The sequence below is a fragment of the Amphiprion ocellaris genome, chromosome 3 (assembly GCF_022539595.1).
Source record: "Amphiprion ocellaris isolate individual 3 ecotype Okinawa chromosome 3, ASM2253959v1, whole genome shotgun sequence".
Classification (NCBI taxonomy): Eukaryota; Metazoa; Chordata; class Actinopteri; family Pomacentridae; genus Amphiprion; species Amphiprion ocellaris.
Genome location: NC_072768.1, coordinates 38124965 through 38148918, shown reverse-complemented (window position 1 = coordinate 38148918; position 23954 = coordinate 38124965). Strand labels below are relative to the sequence as shown.

The following is a 23954-nucleotide window of genomic DNA, read 5'->3' as shown; positions in this document are numbered from 1 at the left end:
AGAAAAATCCTAATAAATACTAAAAACATAAATATAATGGAGAGAAAAGCTATGTGAAAGTGAAAATATAAGATATTAAATGTACAGATGTCTTTAAAAGCATTGATTTTAAAGACAAAAAAGATATTTCAATATGTTAAGTTGGACTTTGTGGATTCTTAACAGCATTTTCTGACACTGTTTACATTTAATAATCGATCACTTATTAATTTTGGCTATTTTTCTTGGTTTTCCTTGTAAGTAAACTCAAAACAAACTGGTACTTTAAATGAATATGTTCATTTGATGGGTTGATAACATTTTTAATAATATTTTTGACATTTCGTACATTAAGATTGTTTTCAATCTTACTAAACGTAAAATTGGTGGATTTTTACCTGTTGCTGAGACAAAAATATCGTTTTCTTTTGGGCTTCATGGATCAGTATGAAAATTAATTCTTTTTGGCCACATTCTATACATTAAATATCCATAAATTATTCATAATTTTGCACTTTTCTTCCTTTTCCGTGCTACAAATCTCAAAATTTGACTGTTGCTCAGACAAAAAAACACACTGGAATATGTTAATTTGGGCTTAATGGATTAATAATAGTCAATTTTCAATATATTCTGATATTTTATACATTAAAAATCAATCAATTATTAAAGAAAGTAATGGTCAGTTGTATTAATAATGAATGTATTTGCTGGTTGTTTCCTTATTGTACGTCAGTGATGGAATATTACCAACTTATCTAAAGTTTTCTGAATTAACATTTAAATTTAATGGTAAATATTTCCAGCTTATTAATAGATCTAGGTGATGAAATCTGCAATAATCAAACAATAAAATCCCCTGCATGATATAAAATAACCAGAACAAATGCAAACAAATGAGCAAAATACATAAAATAAGAGTGAATTTTAAAGAATGAAGTGAGGTTTTGTATCTTTTTTAACTGCTGTACAATAAATGCAACATGGCTTTTATTATTAGGGCTTTTATTATCATTTTAAACACCTCTTGTTTTCTCTGTAATATAAAGTCGTGAACCTTTATGGACAGTAGAGAGTCTTTCTAAATGTCCTCTGATGCTGGATCTCACTGTGGATCATGTCAGGACTCCAACTAGGTCACCTTAAAACCTAAAACTGTTGTTTATTTTGGGCATTTCAGGGCTGGACCTGCTCTTCTGTCTGGGTTCAGTGTTTAGCGAAACAAAACTACGTTGTAAAAATATTAAACAAAAACAGTTGTAAAAATCAAAAACAATTTCTGACATTTCATGTATTAAATACCAATAAAATATCAATATTTATGTATTTTTCCTGGATTTTCATGTTAATAATATCAAATTTTGTGGATTTTTGACCATTGCTCAGAAAAAAACACACATTTGAAGATGTCTGTTTGGCCTTCTTCGGTTCATAATAGCAATTTTAGCTTTTATTCTGACATTTTATGCATTAAATATCAAAAAATATCAGTCTTTAAATAGTTTTCCTGGATTGTCATGTCAATAATCTAAAATTTTATCGATTTCTGACCATTGCTGATGCAAAAAGACAAATCTGAAGATGTTTATTTAGGCTTTTATGGCAAATTTAACTTTTTTTCTGACCTTTTATGCATTAAATATCAATAAAATATTGATATTTGTGTATTTCTCCTGGATTTTCGTGCAAATAATATCAAATTTTGTGGATTTTTGACCGTTGCTCACTCAGAAAAACAAGTTTGAAGATGTTTATTTGACCTTTTTGGATTCAGAATCGAAATTTTAACTTTTTTCTGGCATTCTTTGCAGTAAACATCAATAAAATATCCAAATTTAAGAATTTTCCTGGATATTCATGTTAATAATTTCAAATTTTGTGGATTTTTGACCATTGCTCACTCAAAAAGACACATTTGAAGATGTTTATTTGGCTTTGTTGAACCTGCAGCTTCCTGACGTCAGTTTGAGCTGAAACTGAATCACGAAGCTGCAGTAAAACTCCTCATTTCAATCAGAAATGTTGTTTTTCCTCCACATGAGGAGCGACGATGAAGCAGCTGCCATCTGGAAACACAGTTGGATTTATTTCTGCAGCTTTGTGGTGAATCTTTGTTTGGCAAAAATCTGTTTGTGTTGGCAGATTTTTCTAATTACAGCCTGAAGAGTCTTTAGGAAGCAGCACAAGCAGCTGAAATAATGAGTTAAAGAAGACGATGGAAAGAGACGTTTTAAAATTCAGCAGAGAAACGTCACCTGGATTTGAAACCAAACATTGAAAATAGGGAAAAAAGCTTAATGTTTCATGGATTATCAATAACCATTTTTTGTATTTTCTAGCATTTTATACAGAAACACATTTAAGAACAACTCAAAATTTATTTATTTTAATTTTATTTAATTTTATTTATTTATTATTTAAGTTAATTTATTTTAACAAAATTTGTTGTTTGGTTTAATTTTATTTATTTGAATTGATCCAATTTTTTAATTGAATTATTTTTACATTTTTTATTAATTAATGTATTTTATTTTTTTGTTTTATTTATTTTATTTTATTATTTTATTTTACAAAGAAGACATTTGGGGTTTTTCTTCAAATTAATTTGAATGTAATATTAATTTTTGTTTTTTTTCCCTCTTTTTATTTCTATTTTTTTTTACATTTTATACATTAAAATTCAATCACTTATTAATAATTTTACATATTTTGCTTGTTTTCCATGTTACTAAACTAGAATTTTTTTAATTCTTGGCAATTCCTCAGACGAAAACAACACATTTGCAGGCTTCATTGAGCAATAATGACAATTATTTGGAATGTTTCACAATTTATTTGTAGATACATTTATATATTTCCACATGAATAAACTCTACATTTGTGTGACAAAAAAGCAATTTTTGATTGTGCACATATTTATTTGTTTTTATTGAAGAAAAAAGAAGAAATAATTTTTTCAGTATTTTTGGATTTATGCAGTTATTAAACTATAATTCTTCCAAAAACAAAACAATAAAACCTCATAAAGCAATGATTTATTAATAGTTTTTCATTTTTTGCTGTTTTTCCTCATTACTTAACCAGAAATTTTGGAATTTTTGACCATCCTTCAGACAAAAATAACGTATGTCAATACGCTCATTTGGCTTTATGTATTAATAATAGAAGATTTTCACGACTTTCTGTCATTGTTTCAATTAAAAATAAAATATTAATATATTAATATTTTTTTCACGCTTTTCTGTGTTACTAAACTTAAAATTCTGGGAATTTTAACCCTTGCTTGGGCAAGAAAAAACACATTTAAAACTATTAATCTGGGCTTCATAGATTCTTAAAGGCAACTTTGTTGTATTTTCTGGCATTTTATAGATTAATAAAACAATTATAAATATTTTTTCCTGACTTTTCAGTTGAAAAAAAAACTCTTTCTAACCGTTTTTATCAAACAGCAGCACGTAGCTGAATGAATGATTATTAAAAAAAATATGTAAAAGTGCTGTTTTAAAATTCGTGATGTTGCTTTAAAACCAAAACTGAAGAGACTAAAAAGCTCCAGAGATGAAGAAGAGCAGAATCCCATCAGCATTTCACTTATTGTTCATATAAAAACATTGCAGCTTAAAGCAGAAGAGAAACCAACAAATTATCTGGAAACTTGATTTATTTAAAGATTCCCTCAAGCAGATTTATTTATAAGATTCTGCTTTGAATCATAATGAGTGTCTGATAGGATTTTAAATAAGAAAAAAGTTCTGTTACCTGGTTAGAAATATTTTAAATCACAACAAAACTGCCACGATCTATTAATATATAAATTTAGAAATATATTTAAAAAAAAGGTCAGACTATGTCAGTTTATAATTTAGGAAATATAATAATTTAAATTCATTTTATTGCCACCTATGTCATGCAATAATGTCAAAGCATCAAGGATGATGGAAGATACACTATATTACCAAAAGTATTTGCTCACCTGCCTTGACTGACATATGAACATAAGTAACATCCCATTCCTGATCCATAGGGTTCAATATGACGTGGGTCCACCCTTTGCAGCTATAACAGCTTCAACTCTTCTGGGAAGGCTGTCCACAAGGTTTAGGAGTGTGTTTATGGGAATTTTTGACCATTCTTCCAGAAGCACATTTGTGAGGTCACACACTGATGTTGGACCAGAAGGTCTGGCTCTCAGTCTCTGCTCTAATTCATCCCAAAGGTGTTCTATGGGGTTGAGGTCAGGACTCTGTGCAGGCCAGTCAAGTTCATCCACACCAGACTCTGTCATCCATGTCTTTATGGACCTTGCTTTGTGCACTGGTGCACAGTCATGTTGGAAGAGGAAGGACCAGCTCCAAACTGTTCCCACAAAGTTGGAAGCATGGAATTGTCCAAAATGTCTTGGTATGCTGAAGCATTCAGAGTTCCTTTCACTGGAACTAAGGGTCCAAGCCCAGCTCCTGAAAAACAAGCCCACACCATAATCCCCCCTCCACCAGACTTTACACTTGGCACAATGCAGTCCGAGTGATTGGAACACCTGATTCTGATTATTTGGATGGGTGAGCCAATACTTTTGGCAATATAGTGTATGTATGTTATGAAAATGAGAATGTTTTAGATTTTTTTTTGCATTTAAGGCATCAAAGATAGTGGAATTTACATATATAAACGTAAAAACAATACAATTTATTTAGTGTAATAAAGAAATTTAATAAGATTTGAATTTTTTTGCCTTCTTTCTGTCATTGTTGGTAGCGAAGCAGATCAGACAATTCTTCAAAAATAATGCTAATTTCATAGTTTTTTTTAAATAAAAAGAAAAGTTAACAATTGAGGAACATATGTAAAAGAGCTTCCAAAAAGGTGTATTAATTGATTAATTCCCCAATTATTTGGTGTGTAAAACATAAAAAATTGTGAAAAACCCTCCTCAGAGCATCCTGGAGTCTAAATGTCATATTTTGCAGAACATACTGTCCAAAACCTCAAAATATTAAACTATCTGTAATTTAAGACCAAGAAAAGCAACAAAATCTCAGGAAATATTCATATTTCATCTTCATTATTCAGCTGAAAAACAAACAACATGTAAATAAGTGTCGAGCTTCGTATTTGGAACAAACAGAAACTCAACTCGCTGTTACAAAAGTGGTACGTTCCATCACCTGTGTGGTTCTGCTGGTTGGTTCAGTCCAACCTTTTACCTTCATTAATACATTCATGACCCATCTAATGGAAATCTGTCGTAAAACTGATTTTATTATCGATAAGTGCTCAGTTTGCTGAAAAAGCTGCTGATTTATCGTCTATTTAAGCCTTTTATTTGTTCTCCTGCCTTGTCGACAACAAACGGATCGGCTCCTGCTTTAAGATCTGCTCTGAGGGAACTTCAGGACGAGTCAAAGTCCAGATTCGTCTTTGTTCCTGTCAGATGAAACGCTGCTCCACCCAAACGTCCAGACAAAAGCTTTTTTTATTCGCTGACGGTGCAGAGCTGAAACCGGAGACTCTCTGGAGAATAAAACCAAACTGACACAACAAGAAGCAGCTGAAACTACGGAGTCCTGTCCTGGTTATCAAACTGCTGCAGCAAATAAAGACTCATAAAGATCAGAAAAGCAGATTAAAGTGGGTGGAGATGATTCTGGGTTCAAGGTTTTATACATTAAATCGACTGGAGACACATTTTCAAACTGTTAGAAGGCAGGCAGCAAGAAAAATATGTGCAAAAAACAACACAGAAAACAAAATAAATGTAAAATACAAAGAATGCAACACAGAAAATTATAAAGATAATCATCACATTTTTACAACAATTTCTGCTTAAACCTTAATATTGGACAAGTAGATCAAATAATCTCTGATTGTGAGTTGAAATATGAGAAAAATATTGAAATCGTCATGAAAAGTTTCATCTTTCAGCTCTTTAACAAAAAAAATCTTGAAAATTCAGACGTCAACTAGTGATATTTTCTGAACTACAGGTAGCTGCGGGTCACAGTGATACAAAACTAAACATGGAGAATACTTTAAATATGAAATATTTGATCCGAAAAATTGAAAAAAAATATTCATCAATTAGTCAATTTGTGTCTTGTTTTGGCTTATTGTCTTATTTCTTATTTTTAATCTTGTTTTTCCAGATTTTTGTCATTTAGTGTCTCGTTTGTGTCCATTTTTGAGACTTTTGTCTTCATATAATATAAATATTTTACTGTTTTTATAGCCTTAGTTTTATAACTTTTCCTCTCTACTCTGTTCATCCTCTGTAGAAAGATGTTTCTCCATGCTGAATGTATCTCCAACAACTTGCTCCTCTGTTCACTGTTTCTGAGTCATGCTGCATTTATTTTATTCATCCAGTAGCTTTGATTTTCCTCTCAGTCCAAAATGGTCCAAAATTGTTTGAAACGTATGGAATACTTTTAATACTATAGTAGCATGAAATTGTCAAATCTGACTCAAGAATCGAGTCGGATTGCCCAAATAAATCCAAAACTCTCCATAATACCTTACTAATCCAAAATTACTCAAACTTTACTCAGAATAACAGACAATTTTTGACTAAATGTTGATAATTTGAGGCATCCTGAACTTTTTTTTTGTCATTTTCAACAACGTTTGGCGAGCAGTGGGCATCATGACAATAACTTTAGTGGTGGTTAATGCTCTCCAGTTACTGATTAAGAAAATTACTCTAAATTTGCCTCCCAAATAGCCAATATTCACTTCATTTTGAGTCTCTGCTCATCAGCTGTATGAAGATGTTTCACCATGCTGAATGTATTTTCCAACAGCTTCTCTGAATTTTTGTCACATGACTGTTGGTCACAGCTGAGTCAGTCATGGTTTCACAGTTGCTGCACAGAGCTCAGAATTTTTTGTTTTTTACAGAAACTTGTTTTAGCAAACGGTTTATTTTTTGTGAATTCTTAAGTGAGACATGTAGAATAAAGTAATTTTCGATTAAATGTATTCTATATATAATATAAACGTTTTCAATAGCTGTTGACATTTTTTACATCTAAAGTTATTTATTTAATAATACTTTTTCAGATTCCTCTGCTTCTACATGTCACTAAAGTAGACATTTTGGAGATTTGACCAATACTCAAATAAAAAAAAAATCATATATTTGTTCATATAATTCTAAGCTTAAACTTGGTTAATTTTCCCGACAGAACTAGATGTCATACATGAGGTGTTCAGGGACCGTTGGAAAGTTTATCATCTAACAGTTTCTTTCTGTTTTTGCAGTTTCTAGCTGATAAATGTTGTCTCTATTTACGTGTTTTAAATTATTAATTTATATCTTTCCAACTCGCTGGTTCATTTTGGGGTTCAGACGGTTTAAATGTTTTGTTTTTGTCTTGAAATCTGATGTTTAGAAGCAGCTCAGAGGAGAGAAAATCAAACGTCTCATTGTGCAAATTTTCAGTTTGAAGTAGAAAATGTTTCTGCTTTTTCTTATTTTTCTGCTCTTTCTAATCAGCCCGACTCTTCTTAACCCAGTTCTCAGACCTTATTACCATGGCAACGGACGGCAAAGTCCACCCTGGGAGAGTCACTGTGTGTGTTAGTGTGTGTTTCTGTTTTAAATCTTTGTTAGAAACTAATTAAGTTCCTTCAGGCTCTGCTGCACTTTATGGCTGAGATCTTTCACTTTAATAAAACCTCATTAACGTCTCTTTAACGAGCTAAATTAAGACGTTTTAGATCCTCATCAGCTCTCAGAAGCACATGTGGTTTTTATTATCGATTATTGATTATTGAAGCTAACAGCTGTTATGTGGAACTGATTTATGACCAGCATGTGATCTGATTATACAACCTCTATTTCAGAACTAGATTACTTAATTATTAATAATTAATTTAACTGAATATGTACAGTAGAAACAGGAGTGATGAGATTTGAGCATCACGTGACGCCACAATGTTTGTCCTGTTTGCTGATCGATTGATCGATTGAGATCAATAACAGTTTGTCTCCTGCAGTTACATCTGCTGTTCTTCTGTTGTTGTTTTAACCTTACACAGTTTTCTGTCACTTTTATTGTCCACAAAGGTCTAAATCTTAAAGCAGTATCAGCTACTGTTTGACAGAATCCGTTTCCTGTTTATCTCTGCCTCCTAGCTTAGCCGCTAGCCGCTAGCCCTTTGCGTAGCCTCAGTGAAAGCAGCTAATATCTTCATTTGTGTTGATTTTCGTGCTTCTTGTTCAGTTTCTATTGATTATTTCTCTGTAGAGAGATGTGACTGTCACTTAGAACAGATTGTTGAAGTTAATCTGACTTTTAAAAGATTCTACGGTGCTCCAGATAGCGTTAGCTGCAGGCTAAGGGGCACAGCAAACCTGTTAGCAATAGCTTTAGCCTAGCATCATCTGCAGAATAAGATCCAGCTGCACCACATGTTAAAACCAAAAAGAAATTTATTAATGCTTTGTGTTTATGAAACCTTCACCTCCAATTCAGTTAGATAAAATTAAATATTTCACATGACAATGAAATATTCCACCGGAATATGTTGTTAAAATGAAATATTTCATATGAAAATGAAATATTGAAACTAAAACATAACATAAAAATGAAGTTTTGCACATGGAAATTAAATATTGCACCTAAAATGTAAAATAAAAAGGAAATATTGCACTTGAAAATTTGATAAAAGTGAAATTTTCCACACAAAAATGATAGACCAGAAAAATGAGATGAAAATGAAATATTTCACATGGACATGAAATATTGTACCTAAAGCATGAAATAAAAGGAAATATCACACCAGAAAATGACATAAAAAGGAAATATTGCACCTGAAAATTTAGATAAAATTAAATATTTCACATGAAAAGGAAATATTGCACCTGAAAAGTTTGATAAAAATGAAATTTGCACATTACATTGCCAATGTTATACAAAACGGTTGTACATATTAATGCACAAAAATGGAATATTGCACCTAAAAATTGACATATAAATGAAGTTTTGCACATGAAAATGAAATTTGCACATTATATTGATCATGAAATTCATACAAAATAATGCACATATAAAATGAAATATTTCACCTAAAAAATGAAATTTAAAACATTGCACTTTACACTGAAAGGTTATATTCTGTTATTTTCCTGCATGTCTCAGTTGAAAATCCAACAGTTCTTTGTGTTTTTGCAGTTTTCTGGCTGATAAATGGTGAAACTTTGGAGGTCCAGAGGGTTAAAATGTGTTGTTTTTGGTGTGAAGTCTGATGATTCGATTAGAAAACGCGTCTGAGGAGAGAATCTGGACTAAACATACGGTGAACTGGGTTATTGTGCTGAGAGCTGGAGGCGGTTGGAGGGTTTCCAGTGTTTCCAGCATTCCCAGCGTCCTCCTTTGTGTCTGCTGGTGTGGAACTGTGGGAAACTGCTGCAGGTATCATCGGTTACACTGAGAGCTTTATGGGAACCAGTCGGACGGGTTATCGGCTCGTCTTTGTTGCAGATGGAAGCAGTTTGTCGGCTCTTTGTTGCTGTCGGCAGATGATGCTGCTGCATGTCGACCTCTACCTCCATATCAACAATTTAAAACCTCCACAGCAACAGAAAACCTTCAAAATCAGACAGGATTCACAATTAAACTGCGGCTATGAGTTCAAATCTTTAATTACAAGTACAAAAAAGGCTCTTAAACCCTTGAAATAAGCTAAAAATAAGGCCAAATGTGCAAAACATGTCGCAAATACATGTATGTTAATGTGTTTAACTCAAATTAGTTTATAAATTGACATCTAATGACATTTGAAAACCTTCAAATACGACATGAATTCTTTAAAAAATCAGTTTATAAAAGCTGCTTTCTTTTAAAGTAACAGAAACATCAGAACAAAGTAAAAATATCATGTTAACTAGTGAAATTTACACATTTAAAACCAATATGTGAAGCAAAAAATGACTGGAATAAAACAAAAGGTGAAGCAAGCTAGCTTAAAATTACCAGATTATTTAACATCTAAAGAAGATTAAAGGAAATCAATGATTATAATTGTAATTATCTTAGTTGCATAAAAGCTGGTACCTGTTAAAACACCAAAAAAACTGCATAAAATATCATGCTAACTTGTGAAATTTGATTTTTTCACACCAAGAAGTGACGCAGAAATGACCCAAACTAGCATAAAAATCTAAAATTAATACTTTACAGCATCATATGAGCAATAAAATTTAAGTTAAAGATTTTTTATTTTTAGATATTTTTCATATCTCGCAAAGAACATCAGAAAGTTCTTCAATTATGAACCAAAATCTACCAAAATATAGTCTATAGGCTCAAAATCTTGAAATAGAAACCTGTAAATACTGATTTCTTCAACATTCAAGCTAATTTTTAAAGATCTGTTGCTTATTTTTGCAGGGAAAAGTATACAAATTATAATAATAATATTAAAGTTTATTTATAAAAAGCAGTGTTAAAAGCACACAATAAAATACAAAGACATGTAAAGGACAAATAAAATAAAAAAGCAACATATGATTAAAAATATACATAAAATAAAACACAAAGGATTAAATTAAGAACAGTGAGTTAATTTAAAGAGAAAAAAGGAGCAGTGCAAGGAGAATAAATTACAGCATAACTCAAAAACAAAAAATAATAATAAAATTAAAGCAGATTTAATAGAAAAAATAACTTTTATTCAAGTTTTTCATTACATTCAAGCGTCCCGCTCTTCAAATACAGCAAGAAACAGACACTAAAGAGTCGTAACGTCTTATTTTACGGTGATTAAATGTTATTTTTCCTCATTAAACATAATTAAACTCTTCAAGCATTAAAAATACTCTTTAGCTGGACTCATTATAAGGTCAAATTATCTCATTTTTTCTTAATTTACAAATTATAGTATTTATCTGTATTATTTCATCATGTAGTTGTGCATTTATTGTATTTCTGTTGTTCTGCTGCAGTTTCACTTCCAGAGGCTCAATAAACTTCTATTTATTGCTCTGTGAAGCTGGAAATCTATTCTAACAGACTGAATCCTGCTAATCTGATGATACAAACCTGAATCCTGAGTGTTTAGTTTCAGCTTTTTACAGTGTATTTCTGTGTTTTTTTCCTGCTGAACTCGTCTTTGTTCGTCTGCTCTCCGGTTTGTCTGCAGTCGGAGCTGCTGATGGAGGAATTTCGGCCTCTCAGGTGTCGTTTCTGACATCTGATCTGGACGAAAACATGTTTTAGTGTCGCACAAACCAGCTACACAAGAACACAACGACGCGTTTAAAGAGGAAAAACAGCCTCAGTTAACTTTTATTGTGTTTAGAATGACTGTTAGTGGCGTAAATGAATGATCCACTTCAGATTAGAATCATTTAAATTATCATTTATATGTGTTTGTGCCACTATAGTCTCCCTGCAGCGCCCCCTGCTGTCTGGAGGACTAAAATTAATTTACATTATAATAATTAACCAAAACTAGTCTGAATAAAAAAACTAAAGCTACAAAATCTGACGCCTTTTTCAACAATGTCCATTTAATTATATTTTCACTGAGATAAATAAAGCACACTAAGAAACATTTTTATTTATTTTTATTGTTTTACTATTTACTCCTATTTTACAGATTTTCCCTGTCTAATTACAAATCAAATTTAATAAAAAATATATTATTTCCATTATTATTGTTTAAAAAACATACACATCAAAACTCTGTGTTTTTGTAAATTTGCTTATTTACAAAACTATGAAATACGTAACAATATGTTTTTTTTCTTTTACTGTATTTAAATTGCAAAAAATGGTTATTATTTGAGGTATTTGCTGTTATTTGAAAGACAAAGAAGAAAAAAGTATTAATTTACATGCTGAATCATTATTTTACAGATGTTTATTTTGACAGTTTTTGCAATTTTTGAACATTTTTTAAAATATTTTTTTAACTTATTTTTATGGCACCTTTGTTTGCAGATTTTCACATTGTTTTTTTGTTGTTTTTTTTTTTTTTACTGATTTATTTATTTATTCCAAGACTCAACTCTAAATCAGAAAAAGTCAAATCTGGTATGTTTGGGATCCTGATTGTTTTCTTCTTCTGTGTTTATTCTTCAGATGACGCTGATGGACCTCCTCTTCCAGCTGCTGCAGAGCGACAGGTGAGAACACGATGGACAAACTTCTTTAACGTTGTGTCCGACTTTAGGCATCGGAAAAGTAGGACAGCGCTGCCCACTTCAGGTCAAATTGAGTATATAACAGTTGAGTAAAATATAATAAATCATTTCTCATTTCAGATTTTTAAATGTTTTTCAAAAAAATTACAATTATTATTATTATTATTATTATTATTATTATTATTAATAATAATAATAATAATAATAATAATAATAATTATTATTATTATTATTATTATTATTATTATTATTATTATTATTATTATTATTATTATTATTATTATTATTATTATTATTATGAGCTTGGAGAAGAGTCACTGCTTTTATTTGGAGGTTTTCTGGGCATGTTCCAGCTCTGTATTTATTAATTTAAGTGTTATAAATGGTAATTTGTACTTTACAAAATTTGACTGTGAAACTACACAAAATGTTGTATCTAAATAAGCAAAAATGTGTATTTATTTTGCAGATATTGCTCTTATGAACAATACATTATTGCAAGTATTTTTAACATATTTTTTTTCTCCTCGTGTCGTCCTGCGGGTCAAAATTGACCTGTTTTAAAGTCTGAAAATGTGGAAAAAATCTGTTTTCACAGTGAAACTTCTGACGTCCACATTTTCAACTTTTTGGGAAATCTTTGAACATTTTTTGGTGGAAAAAGAAATGTTTCAAATGTTTCAAAATCAACCAAAATCCATTGAAATTCGCTGGATTTTGGTTGATTTTTTTCTGAATGTTCTTAAAGAAAATATTAGAAGTTTTACTGATACATGTTTTTTATTTTATTATCCCTTATTAATCCCACGAGGGGAAGTTCTGATTTTTGCATCTCTCCCCAATTGGGGGAGTCAGAGCGACGGGTCAGCCATGGTACAGCGCCCCCTGGAGCAGGAAGGGTTAAGGGCCTTGCTCAAGGGCCCAACAGTGGCCACATCTGACCTTCTGATTAGTAGTCCAGAGACTTAACCGTTGCGCCACCACTGCCCCCGTATGGAATCACTTTAGATATTTTTAGGATTTTTTGGAAGATTTTTACTCATTTTTTGAAAAAATTTGCAAGAATTTTCTTGCCAAATTTGGGGGATTTTTTTTAAAAATAAAACTTTTAACCGTCTTCATTTATGGGCACCCAAAAAATATAGTTTCCTTGTCTGAAAAAAATCCAAAAAATCAGCAAAAAATTCCCCAAATTTCTGTAAATTTGTAAAACCTTCAGGAAGAAAATTCCAATAATTCCTTAAAAGTTTCCCTTTAAAGTTTTATTAAAAAAAAAAAAAAAAATCCCCCAAATTTGGCAAGAAAATTCTGGTAAATATTTTCAAAAACTGAGTAAAAATTCTTGTAAATATTTTCAAAAAAATTGTAAAAATCTTCCAAAAAAACCCTAAAAATATCTAAAGTTATTCCATGTATATCAGTAAAACTTCTAATATTTTCTGTAAGAACATTCACACATGTGAATGCTCTTAAGAAACATTTTTAACATTTCTTCTTTTTTCCACCCAAAAATGTTCAAAGATTTTCCCCAAAATGTTGAAAATGTGGACATCAGAAGTTTCACTGAGAAAATATATTTTTTTCCACATTTTCAAACTTTAAAACGGGTGAATTTTGACCCGCAGGACGACACGAGGGTTAAGAGAAACTTTAAGGAATTATTGGAATTTTCTTCCTGAAGGTTTTGCAAATTTTCAGAAATCTGGGGAATTTTTTTGCTGAATTTTTGGATTTTTTTCAGACAAATAAATGGAGTCAACAGGGCGGTTAATTTCGTATTGTTTATGAGGATAAAGTGTGCTTTGCTCCAGCTGGTGCAGTCTCTGGGCGTGGCCATCTACAGAGCTCTGGACTGGGGTCTGGACGACAGCGAGGAACGAGAGCTGGGCCCTCAGCTGGAGAGGCTCATCGAACGGATGGCCGGAGGCGACCAGAGCCACGACGGCGCCACCAACGGGACGACGGACGAAGGCTACAGCGGCCAGGAGGAGGAGGAGGAGGAGCAGGAGGAAGAGGAGGAGGAGAAGGAGGAGGAGGTGGTCCGGCCGGTGTGCTCGTTCCGCCAGGTGATGGCGCTGTGTTCGTCCAGACTGTCGGAGCCCAGCCTGGCTGCTGAGCACTACCAGGCCGTCTGCAGGGCTCTGTACGTGGAGACGCTGGAGCTGCAGACCTTCCTGACCAAGATCAGAGACGCCAAGGAGGTAGGAGATGGTTGCTAAAGCTCAGACAGCTCGGATTCACCTGGGAGCTATAGAGCAGAAATACACGTTTAGAAACAAACCTGTGAAGTTTACGCTCAATGTTTCAAATACTTTCTGAGATCCACCGTCAGCAGGTTTATTCTCACATTAACATTTGAGGTTGTTTTTATGACATTTTTTGCATCTTTATGTGTCATTTTTCAATCTTTTAGTAGCTTTTTTCATCTTTTAGTGACATTTTTGCATCTTTATGTGTCATTTTTCCATCTTTTAGTAGCTTTTTTCAACTTTTAGTGACATTTTTGCATGTTTTTGTGTAATTTTTGTATCTTTTGTGTGATTTTTGCATCTTTTACTGATATTTTAAAATTTTTAGTGAGTTTTTTACATCTTTGAATGACATTTTTGCATCTTTATGTGTCATTTTTGCATGTTTTGGTGACATTTTTGCATCTTTTAGTGACTTTTTTGCATCTTATATATTATTTTTGCATCTTTTAGTGACATTTATGCATCTTTTTGTGTCATTTTTTCATCCTTTTGGGTCATTTGTGCATCTTTCAGTGATATTTTTGCATCTTTTTGTGCTGTTTTTTCATCTTCTAGTGAAATTTCTGCATTTTTCATGACATTTTTGCATCTTTTGGGTCATTTTTACACCTTTCAGTGACTTTTTTGCATAATTTGTGTCTTTTTGTATCTTTTTGTGTAATTGCCTCTTTTAGTGACATTTTTGCATCTCTTTGGGTCATTTTTGCATCTTTTCGTGGCATTTTTGCATCATTTAGTGTCATTTTTGCATATTTTGAGGTCATTTTCTGTATCTTTTAGAGACATTTTTTCTCTTTATATCAGTCTGACAGTGTCGTACTGCACTGAAAACATTTCTGTCTCCTTCTTCATTCTATTTACCTAGAGCAGTGGGACTTTATATTGCAGTGAACAATGAACCCACAGTGAACATTCACAGGGTTAAATAGCAGCAGATGAACCAGATTCTGCAGCTTCACCTGCAGACATGAAAGAACATTCAGGGAATAAAACCTGCTGTTTATCCTCCTCAGCTTTGTGAAATAACATAAATATTCGTGTTTACAAGTTCAGACGTCGCCTCCACCACTTCCTCTTGCTGCAGTTCTTTGCGCTCATTGATCTGATCATGAAGCAGAAACCGTGTTTACAGAAATACCTGCAGATGACGGCGTGTCGCTGCAGCAGCTGGACGTCCAGATGTTCTGCAAACATCACTTTAATGCTTCACAACTTCTCACGCAAACATCACAGAACCGCAGCGATCAATAAATGCGCTGATCTGGGATTTACCTCAAACTTTTAGAGCAGAAAATATGCAGATTTTTAAAAATAGTTCTGAAATTTTAGCCTCATTTATAAAATATTTTTTAAGGTAAAATGTTTTTAAAATCACCTATGGACAACAGTGAAAATTTCAGGTTTTTATCTTTAATAGTTTTAGAAATAAATGTCTTGGAAATTATTTACTATATGAAGTTAAAATGTCACAAACATCAGATATTCTGATTGTGGTTAAAGCTGCTGTGTAGAATTAGATTATTTCTAACTATGCTGCCCCCTGGTGGTGGAAAGATTCAACTATTTATTAGCATAATCAGAAATAACCTCATAAAAGTTCAGTTTTCTCAGCTTAAACTTACAGATTTGTTGTTTTTTGTTGTGCAGATGCTGAAGAAGATCTCGTCTGAAGAGAGTCTGGAGGACAAATCCACGGCAGAACTGGACGCTCTGAAGCACCGAGACTGGGTGAGACGACAAAACGGAGTTTAATAAATAAAATAAACGGCAGCAGACTCATTCTGTTGTTGTTTGTTTGTTTGTTTCAGGCCCGTCTGTGGGTGCAGCTGATGAAGGAGCTCCGTCAGGGTGTGAAGCTGAAGAAGGTCCAGGAGCAGAACTTCAACCCGCTGCCCACCGAGTTCAGCCTGACGCCCTTCGAGATGCTGATGCAGGACATTAGAGCTCGAAAGTACCAGCTGCGCAAAGTCATGGTGAGAAATCTGGAGATGAACGGAGCAGAAACATCAACTTACAGGATGTTTAATCAGCTAAACTCTCACTGGAGGAATAAAAGCTGAAATCAGTTGAACTGTTTGAAGAAAAACAGAAGAAAACAAGTTAAACATGAAGTGGAAATTAAGACATGAAGCTATACAGATTTAAAAATGTCACTAAAAGATGAAAAAATGTCACTAATACATGGAAAAAATGACCCAAACAGATGTAAAAATTTCACTAAAAGATGAAAAAATGACCCAAAAAGATGGAAAATTTCACTAAAAGATGTAGAAATGACCCATAAAGTTGCCGAAATATCAGTAAAATATGCAAAAATGACCCAAAATGATGGAAAAAGGACCTAGAAAGATGCAAAAATGTCACTAGGAGATGCAAAAATGTAACTAAAAGACGTAAAAATGTCACTAAAAGATGCAGAAATATCAGTAAAATATACAAAAATGTCACTAAAAGATGGAAAAATATCACAAAAAATGCAAAAATGTCACTACAAGATGTAAAAATGACCCAAAAAGATGCAGAAGATCAGTAAAATATGCAAAATGACACTAAAAGATGCAAAAATGTCACAAAGTGATGCAAAAGTCCCTGAATTTTTGCCACCTGACTGTTGGTCATAGCTGACTCCCTCTTGGCTTCACAGTTGGATCAACAAGGCCAGAATTTTTTGTTTTTTACAGAATATACGCAGAGCTAGTGATTTATTTTTGGTGGATTTTTAAATGAAATGTGTTGAATTAAATGATTATGATAGTATGTTGCAATTTAAAGCTCAGATTTGGTCAAAATTTCCAACAGAACTATGTTGATTTTTTTCAGTTTCTGGCTGATAAATTGTCATTTTTGGTATTTTAAAAAAAGATAATCTGTTTTTAAAGCTGCTGGTGAATTTTGAGGATCAGAGGTTTAACAGTGAAATCTAAAGTGTCTGTTTGGTGGGAAAGTATGACGTTACAGCTGCAGGGTTGAAGCTCAGAGGTGGTTTAAACTAAAGATCTTGAAGCTTCCCTTTCCTCCAGACTCTCCTCTGGTTTTCTGGTCCACATGGAGTGAAGGCTGCGCTGCAGGAAGTGTAATCAGGCGAACAGAGTCACCTTGAGGCAAATCCATAATTCAACCTCAACACAAATATTAATGAAGCTGCTCTCAGCGTCTGTTGTTCTGGAAGCAGCAGCTCTTGGTTTCCATGAAGCTCCAGCAGGCTGCTCAGTGGCAGTACTGCTATAAATACTACTATTATATATATTCTGGTATTCTAGAGTGGATCTCACTGAGGGCTTCTGATGTTTTCTTGTTTTCAGGTTGATGGAGATATTCCCACCAGAGTGAAGAGAAACGCTCATGAACTGATTCTGGACTTCATCAGATCCAGGCCTCCTCTCAAACCGGTCAGTTTCTGTTCAAAACTGGACATTACTGGCCTTTAATGTGGAGTTTAACATGCCTCTTGGTGGTAAAGATGCTGTTTTTTAAGATCTTTTATTGATCAGGTCTCATCCACACATTTTCCTGAGAATTTCTGCTTAAAAAGTAAAGCGTAAATGAAGGTTGTTTCCATGAACTGGTCTGGAAAGAAAGAAAAAGAAAAATTTCCCAAAAATGTTGAAAATGTGGACATCTGAAGTTTCACTGTGAAATTTTTTATTTTTTTTTCCCCCACATTTTCAAACTTTAAAACAGGTTAGTTTTGACCCGCAGGACGACACGAGGGTTAAATCTGCAAAATTATCATTAATTTATAGATATTTGCTGTTTTTTAAAAGAAAAATTCATGTATTTTAAGAACTGAAAAGGATCCATACTGCTTCAGTGAACAGGATCAGACTCTTACATCACGAATCTCTGCTGGTTGTTTCTCCTCCAGGTTTCAGAGCGAAGCCTTCCTCCTCCTCCTCCTCAGCACCAGTCGCTCCATGAACGAGTTCTGGCCGAGATCAAGCAGGAGAGGAAACTCCGACCGGTGGAGCCGCCGAGCGCCAGACGTAAGAACAGAGACCACTCTATCTACCGCCATAACTATACTAAAAGTCAAAGATGTGCTTTAATAAATGTAAAGAAAAAAACTCGGATAAAATAAATAAAAAACAACGGTAACTAAAAGTACATACATTTATTAAACTATTAAAATTCAACAAGATAAAATAAATAAAAGACAGATGCAACTAAAACTAGATAAAATTGTTAATATTAAATTACTCAAAACTAAGTACAATAAATGTAAGACAACTGCAATTAAAATTTAGTAAAATAAATAAACTATACTGATAAATAAAAGAAAACTTAAAAAAACGGCAAATAAAATAAATAATCAATAAATGGAAATATAAATAGAATAGGAGAATGATTTAAAAACAACTTCAAATAAAACTTAAAAGACAACAAATAAAACTAAATAAAATAAATAGTCAACAAAGATGAATAGAATTAAATAAAATCGATGAAAGACTGCACATAAAATTTAAAAAATTATTTCAAAACAACTGCAAATAAAGTTTAATAAAATAGATAAACAATTACGATAAATAAAACTAAATACAATGTAGAAAAAACTAGAATTGAAAAAAACAACATGTAAAATTAAACTTAAAAGACAACGACAAGTATAACTAAATTAAATAAACAACAAAGATAAATAAAATTAAATAAAATACATTGACGACATAAAACTGGAAAAGATTAAAAAAAACTGTAAATAAAACTTAAAATACAACAAATAAAACTAAATAAAATAAATAAAAAACCAAGATGAATAAATTTAGATAAAAGGACAATTTCCCAGGAAAAAAAGTATTAAAAAACAACTGCAAATAAAACTTAGTAAAATAAATAAACAATAATGATGAATAAAACTAAATACAATGCATACAACTAAAATTTAAAAAATAACAGAGACAATGACAAATAAAACTAAAGAAATAAACAACAAAGATAAGTAAAATTAAAATAGATAAGACAATGTAAATAAAACTGCAAATAAAACTTAAATAAACAATAGCGATAAATAAAACTAAAGACAATGTACATAAAACTAGAATTTAAAAAAACAACAACAAATAAAATAAAACTAAATTAAAGAAATAAAACTATTTAAGAATGCAAACAATAAATTTATGAATTAATGAAAAGTTGAAAACAATACATAATTAATAAATTAAAATAAAATAAAGGCTAAAAAACATTCTAATTAGAAATGATGTCAAAACATTAGATTTTAAGTTTGCATTTAAAGATTAGTTTCAACATTTTAAAGTTTTCAACCAGTAGAAGAAGAATCTGAGCTTCAGAATAAATTAAAGATCAATTTAAAATCAATACAGGAAGTTAGCAGGACGTCTGTTTTATTGTTGTTCTGCTCTGCTGCTTTTACAGATTGAGATCATTATTATAAATTAATGTTCATTTAAAGCCCTAATAAGTCCTTAATGATTCTATTTTAGCTTCTTTTAGTGTTTACTGGTGTTTATCAGCTGGAGTAAAGTTAAATGAAATCAGACTTTAGTGGTTCTTGAGGCTGAGAGGAAGGTTCAGAGCTGCAGCAGACAGTTTCTGCTTTTAGAAATATCGAGCCGTTATTTAAAGATGAAGGTCGAAGGGATGCAGCTGATGATCACCTTCATTCTGCAGAGACTCAGCGGAAACAAACTGTTGGTGTTGATTTATCTCTGTTTTAGTCACTTTTAGTCTCTTTCTGGTCATTTTATGTGTCTCTATGGTCATTTTTCATTTGTTAATGTTCATTTTCATCTCTTTTTTGATTGGTTAATGTCTCTTTGATGCCACTTTTTACATCTTATAGTCCTTTTGTGTGTCTAACAGACAGTTTTATCTGTGTTTTCTGTGAAATAATATCTGTTTCTGTTAATTTTGCCTCTCCTTCAGTTAGTTTTATTCTCTTTCTGCTCATTTTGCATTAATTTGTGTTAATTTTCATCTCTTCTGTGATTGGTTTTCGTGTCTTTGTTGTTGTTTTGTGTCTCTTTGCAGCCATTTTGCCTTTATTTGTGTTAATTTTGCATTTATTTGTGTTCATTTTTCTGGTCTTTTTGATTGTTTTGTGTCTCCTAGCCACCACATTAGCATCTAGCAGTACTGTTTTGTTTTTCACAGCTGGTTTCATCTCTGTTTTCAACGACTCAGCATCTTTGTCTTCATTTTGCTTCTATTTATACTTGGTTCTGTCTCTCTGTGGTTGATTTGTGTCTCTTTCTGGTTATTTTATGTGTTTATGCTGTTGTTTTGTCTCTTTTTGCACAGATTTTGCATCTGTTTGATTTCATTTTGTGTCTTTCTTAGTCCATGACTGTGTGCAACAGTGAAAATGATCAAATTTAAGATAGAATAGAACAGAATAGAAATACTTTATTGATCTCTAAGGGGAAATTCTGTGACCACATTCACAAATAAAAATAAAGCAGAAACATCCAGTGAGGTAAAAAAAAAACAAAACTCCAAGAAATAAGAAAAATATACTAAAGTACAAAATGCACAAATAAAATGTCAACTATACTATGATTAAAAGTGTACTGAAATGAAAAGTATAATGTTAACTGCATAAATGCATGAATGTACTGTAGTATAAATATACAGTGAAGTGAGGAAATTAAACAGCAGTGCAACATGTGCAAAGAGTACAATTTAATTAACACGTTTTCAACAAAAACACTCAAAAAACTTCCCCTTCTCCCCAAGAACAACTAAAAAATGAGATAAAATGCAGTTTAAAAGCTTCTGTTGGTTCACAGTGATTGTCTTTACATTTTAGACTGATTGTGTTAATAATTTAATGATCTCGGTTTCCGTCTCCCAGCGTTCGGCTCGCTGCCCTGCCTCGCTCAGACGTGTCCCTGCAGTGTCAAATCCACGTCCTGCATCGACCTGTCGCTGTCGGATCCTCGGCCTCCGGCTCGACCTCGAATCCTGCTCAAGGCGCCGACGCTGGCCGAGATGGAGGAGATGAACATATCGGAGGTAGGAGACGTTTCTACTGCACAATAAGTGGGTTACAATCCTCTGAGCAGACACAGAAACAAGGATTCTCCACAAAGACTCAACAACTGGGGAGATTCTCAGGTTTTTTTTCCGCCTTCTTTTGTTTTGTTGCATCAAAACTTCCTTTTTACAGCTTCAGCCTTTTTGAAGAATCTCAGAGGGAAGCGAGCTGCAGGTCAGAACCAACTTCTGCTTCACGCAAACAGAGAATAAAGAGTTTTCTGTTCCACATTTGCATTAATATCTGCTGCAAGTCTGCAAAATCTGGGTTAGAACAGGAGCCCTGGGTATCGTCTTTCTGCTCTTTTCTGCTCGTTTTTGTCACCGTCTTGCAGAAAATGCTTCATTAAAACTCTGAGGAGTTTGAATCACAGAAGGACAGAAGGACTCAAAAATCATCCAGAACGACAATAAAATGTGCAACGACACTTTAAATTTGTACAAAATTACTTCATTTTTCTACAAACAGACTTAAAAATTCCCTACACTGATTCAAAAAGTGTCCAAAATGACAATAAATATGTATAAAATTAGTCAAAAATGATCCAGGATAACCATATTTATCCACAAAGACTTAAAGGTTGTCCAAAAATGTGCAAAATTACTTCATTTTCAACAGAAATGTGTAAAAATTCCCCACACTGACTCAAAAAGGGTCCAAAATGACCAAAAGTTTGAAAAATCACTTGTTATTTGTTTTTAAAAATTACTTGAAATGTGTCCAGAAGGGCTCAAAATGTCCTCAAAATGATTTTAAAAATCATCCATGAAGACTCAAAACCTGCCCAGAAAGATTAGAAAATTGCCAAAAAATACTCAAAAATGGTTTAAATGACCCCCAAATTGTCCAGAATGACAAAAATAAATATCCAAAATGACTTAGAACTTCCCAAAAAGTCCAAAATGAATCAAAGCATATCAAGAAAGATTCAAACGTTGCACAGAAGGACTCAAAAATTGTCCAGAACAACAATAAAATGTGCAAAGACACTTTAAATTTGTCCAAAATTACTGGATTTTTCTACAGAAAGACATAAAAATTCCCCACACTGACTCAAAAAGGGTCCAAAATGACCAAAAGGTTGAAAATCAATTCATATATGTTTAAAAAATGACTTGAAATTTGCTTGAAATGATGCTCCTCTGTGGTAACTTGCTGCAGACAGTAAATACATGCTGTAAATCCCAGCTGCCGCCAAGCAATTTAAAGCAGATTAGGCTATAAATTGTGCAAACATCGTCTTGGAGGAGGAGATTTTCTGTGTTGGTCTCTTTCAGTTGACCAGGAACGTGAATCAAGTCACATTTTACACTAAAATATATCAGGATTTAGCCCATAAAAGCAAAAAAATGTGAATAATTCTAATCTTTCGCCTGAGAATCTTCACATTTTTAGGTTTTCTTCAGAATTAATCCAGTGATGGCTGTCTGGATATGTTAGCTAAATGGCTAAATCACTAAATCTGCATCTTTTAATGGCATCAAATTGGAAAAGTCCAGACAAATGAGACACAACAAACTCTCCTGACAGCTTTAATTTAATTTCATCCTTCCCAGAATGGTATCAAGTTTCCATCTATTTGGAAAATCCTCTATTTTCACACAGGAAAGATGATATTCCCACTTTAAAATAACAAAATAAGAGCCTCTGACTGTATTAAAGTCACTGATCAGGACCGTTTGATTTAAAATTCAAACCTTTTTGAACAAAAACATCAATCCTGGTCGAATGCATTTAGAGTTACCAAAGTTTAACTTTATTTAATTATCTAAGTGTAGTTTTTTCAGTTACTGCTTTTATATTGAAACAGTACAGCTTCCTGCCACTTTGACGTTCTCTTTTTGCTCTTCTTTTTCTGCTAACACTTTAATAAAGAGCATAAAATAAGGATCTGGGGTATGTTTTCCTTGTTATTTCTGCTAATAATCAGGCACATTTAAGGTTTAACGTCATATTATTGACTGAAAATTACGTGACCGATGTTGTGCAAAAGCAAAGTAAATAAAATCAAATTCTGCAAGAAATAAATTAGTAAAGTATTGCACTACTTCCTCCTGCATTAATGCATTTGGAAGATATGAGAATTCCGCTCACTTTTCTCATAGACTTCTATAGAATCAGATGACCAGAAGAGTCGCCCCCTGCTGGCTGTTTGAAAGAATGCAAGTTTAATAAACAACCAATTTATAAACAGTCTGTGGTCTTTAGAATCCGTCTGAGAAGCTTAGAGGATGACTAAAAGTCCCAAAACATAAGCAACACGCTGATTTATGTTAAAAATACAGATTATTTTTAGTAGATTCTGCCTCAAAAGGAGGTTTAAACAAGTCAGACTTCAGTTATCACAGAGATTTCCATCTTTTCAGGCTGAACCGTTGGAGTTTTATCACTGATTTCTCTTTATTGCATCACTATATACTCATAAAACTTATCAAACTCTGACATCTGCTGCATTTATACATGAAATCAGAGCCTTTTCAGTCTGCAGAGATGTGTGGGCAGCAGATAAAATGGAGCTAAGCAGGAAGGTGGGCAGGTTTCCTCCAAGGTCACGGTTCTGTTTTACAGTTTTAAAGAAAAA

At 32.7% G+C, this 23954-nt stretch overlaps 1 protein-coding gene across 2 annotated transcripts in view; it reads left to right on the top strand.

The window, feature by feature from the left end:
• spire2 (spire-type actin nucleation factor 2) overlaps positions 1-23954 on the top strand; it is a 41470-nt gene that overhangs the window by 1915 nt on the left and 15601 nt on the right. For both annotated transcript variants that reach the window (XR_008601206.1, XM_055009320.1), the window contains exons 2-8: positions 12069-12112; positions 13942-14331; positions 16030-16110; positions 16191-16355; positions 17685-17771; positions 18248-18365; positions 21191-21351. Coding sequence is in view for 1 of the 2 variants with exons in the window: in XM_055009320.1 (XP_054865295.1) it covers positions 12069-12112; positions 13942-14331; positions 16030-16110; positions 16191-16355; positions 17685-17771; positions 18248-18365; positions 21191-21351 (1046 nt within the window). In the remaining variant the exon portion in view is untranslated. The remainder of the gene's footprint in view (positions 1-12068; positions 12113-13941; positions 14332-16029; positions 16111-16190; positions 16356-17684; positions 17772-18247; positions 18366-21190; positions 21352-23954) is intronic.